The 2,184-nt window shown below is 33.7% G+C and overlaps 1 protein-coding gene across 1 annotated transcript in view; it reads left to right on the top strand.

Moving 5' to 3' along the window:
• The first annotated feature begins 216 nt into the window (after positions 1 to 216).
• Positions 217 to 2,184, top strand: part of LOC105626974 (RING finger protein unkempt homolog) — a 106,845-nt gene continuing 104,877 nt past the window's right edge. The window contains exon 1 of the mRNA XM_012208261.1: positions 217 to 494. Coding sequence (XP_012063651.1) covers positions 217 to 494 — 278 coding nt within the window. The remainder of the gene's footprint in view (positions 495 to 2,184) is intronic.

Genomic DNA, 2,184 nt, shown 5'->3' with positions numbered 1-2,184 from the left:
ATGTATGAGGTTGTAGACAAATAAAAAAAATGATTCGTTGAGATCGTTTATCCGGAAGTGCGTCGAATAATAGCAAACGCCCGTGCGATCGCCCGGACATTACATCAGACTGAAAGAACCGGATCAATGCCAACCTGAGATAGAGATCTTGAGGTATTTAAATCACCATGTCAGCAAGAACGACCACCAACACCACACCCTGAAAGAATAGAATCAATGTATGAGCCTCCCCAGCATAAAACTCCAAGACGCAGAGCTTCTGACTACATCCAAGAAATTTTGGATGAGTTACAAGCGGCCAAACTCGGAGTTGACGTAGGCAATATATCATCATCAAGCCAAAGAGTCAAAGTTGGCTCCTCTTTAAGAATACAACTGCCATGTCAACAACGGAAACTACCACTAGCACCGACCTACGAGAATGTGAGAGTACCACCAATACCAGCGCGACCATCATCTTGTGGTTCCGAAGTGGAATACACCTATGTCGAAATGTAATGCCGCATGATATCAACACGACCAAGTACATCATTATCATCATGACTCGTATCTGATTACCCAGACGATTCAATAATTTCAACAGTAGCAGGGCCTTCAATAATAATAGTTACGAGAGCTTAGGTTCCCCTAGAGAAACAATGCATCACCCGATAAGTGAGCGAATGATTCCATCCCTGAGCGTTCTTCTCCTCCTTGACTCCGCCACGTAAACTTTCTACCTATACATTATCGCGATTACTCGCACTCGAAAACTATATTTTCCCCGCATACCGATTTATATGTCATTATTCATGGTTTGTACAAATATCTGAAGACTAATTTATTGTCGTAAATGTGCTACCGACGAATATACATTCTGTGTACTAGGATGCCCGCGTACGATCTGTGTACGTCATTTACACATAATATCCCGAGCTTTTCAACATACTGATTTACATTGCGGCAGATGTTAAATTGTTAATAAAAACGCGATTAATTGTTATACATGTCGTCGCAATATAATTGCTTGCCGTGATAATACTGAACGCGTCATTTAATTAAATTAATATGCGATACAATTGTTCCACGCGGACCCATCTGAATTTATATAATATCACCTTTAATACTCTTAATATTAATTCCGGGAAGAGATGTCACGTCATGCAACCATCTAAGCTGGACATTTTTTTCATATTTTTTATTATTATTATTACTACTACTAAATAAATTATAGCATCGACTTTTCTTCTTTTCGCTCTCTCTCTCTCTTATATCTTCAGAACAAATTCTGCATATTACTATTTTGAACAGCTGACTTTCAGACAACAATCCTATTGGTTCATACTTTATTATCCTAATAACTCTTCAAAAACCTGTAAACATAATTCAGAATGATCATTAGAATTCTGGTGCACAAGAATTATTTATTGTTCTGTTCTAATAATTAAAATACATGATTTGACTCATGAAAGATTTCGACCAATCAAAAGACTAGGAATATAGTTACTTTTCCATAATTTCTTTACAGTACCAAAAACATCGGTAAACGACGTAATAAAATAAAATATAAAAGAACCAAACAGTAAATTCTCACTCTTTGGAAATACCTTAAACCTAATTCACATTCCAACAATCACTAAACTTAAACTCAATTTCCAGAATTAACTTAAAAGCCAATAACAATGATAAATCTTTTAAAAACCAATATTAATTATTGTACTTTTCATTGACAAAGATATCGACCAATCAGAGCATGGATAACTTACATTAGTACAACCCGTCTAACTAATTCTTTTTTTTTAAATTAACTGACAATAGAACTCCGTGGCAAAATTATAGTCATTATAAACAGACTCCCATGACTATTTAGAAATTATAAATCCAAAAATAATAAATACTGGAATAATAACTATTAATGCACAATATTATAAACAATTTCTTCACTCATTTGATTTAGCTAAATTCGCTAATATCTCTTTGTGTTTTGATAAAATTTCATACAGGATATTTTTTTTTCAGAATTCGAGTGTAGGAAATAATTGGGAAAAATTGAAATAAAAGAAATTCAAACAAATAATAAAAAACCCATATAGCCACAATTAGAGTTTATATATTTAAAATTACTATGTAAGAAAACTTATTCAATAATTATTTATTATCGAAATCTACCAGGTGTACAAGTAAGAAATGACGATTTTTTTCCCA

The sequence above is a fragment of the Atta cephalotes genome (assembly GCF_000143395.1).
Source record: "Atta cephalotes unplaced genomic scaffold scaffold00007, whole genome shotgun sequence".
Lineage (NCBI taxonomy): Eukaryota > Metazoa > Arthropoda > Insecta > Hymenoptera > Formicidae > Atta > Atta cephalotes.
This window is presented reverse-complemented; position numbering and strand designations above follow the sequence as displayed.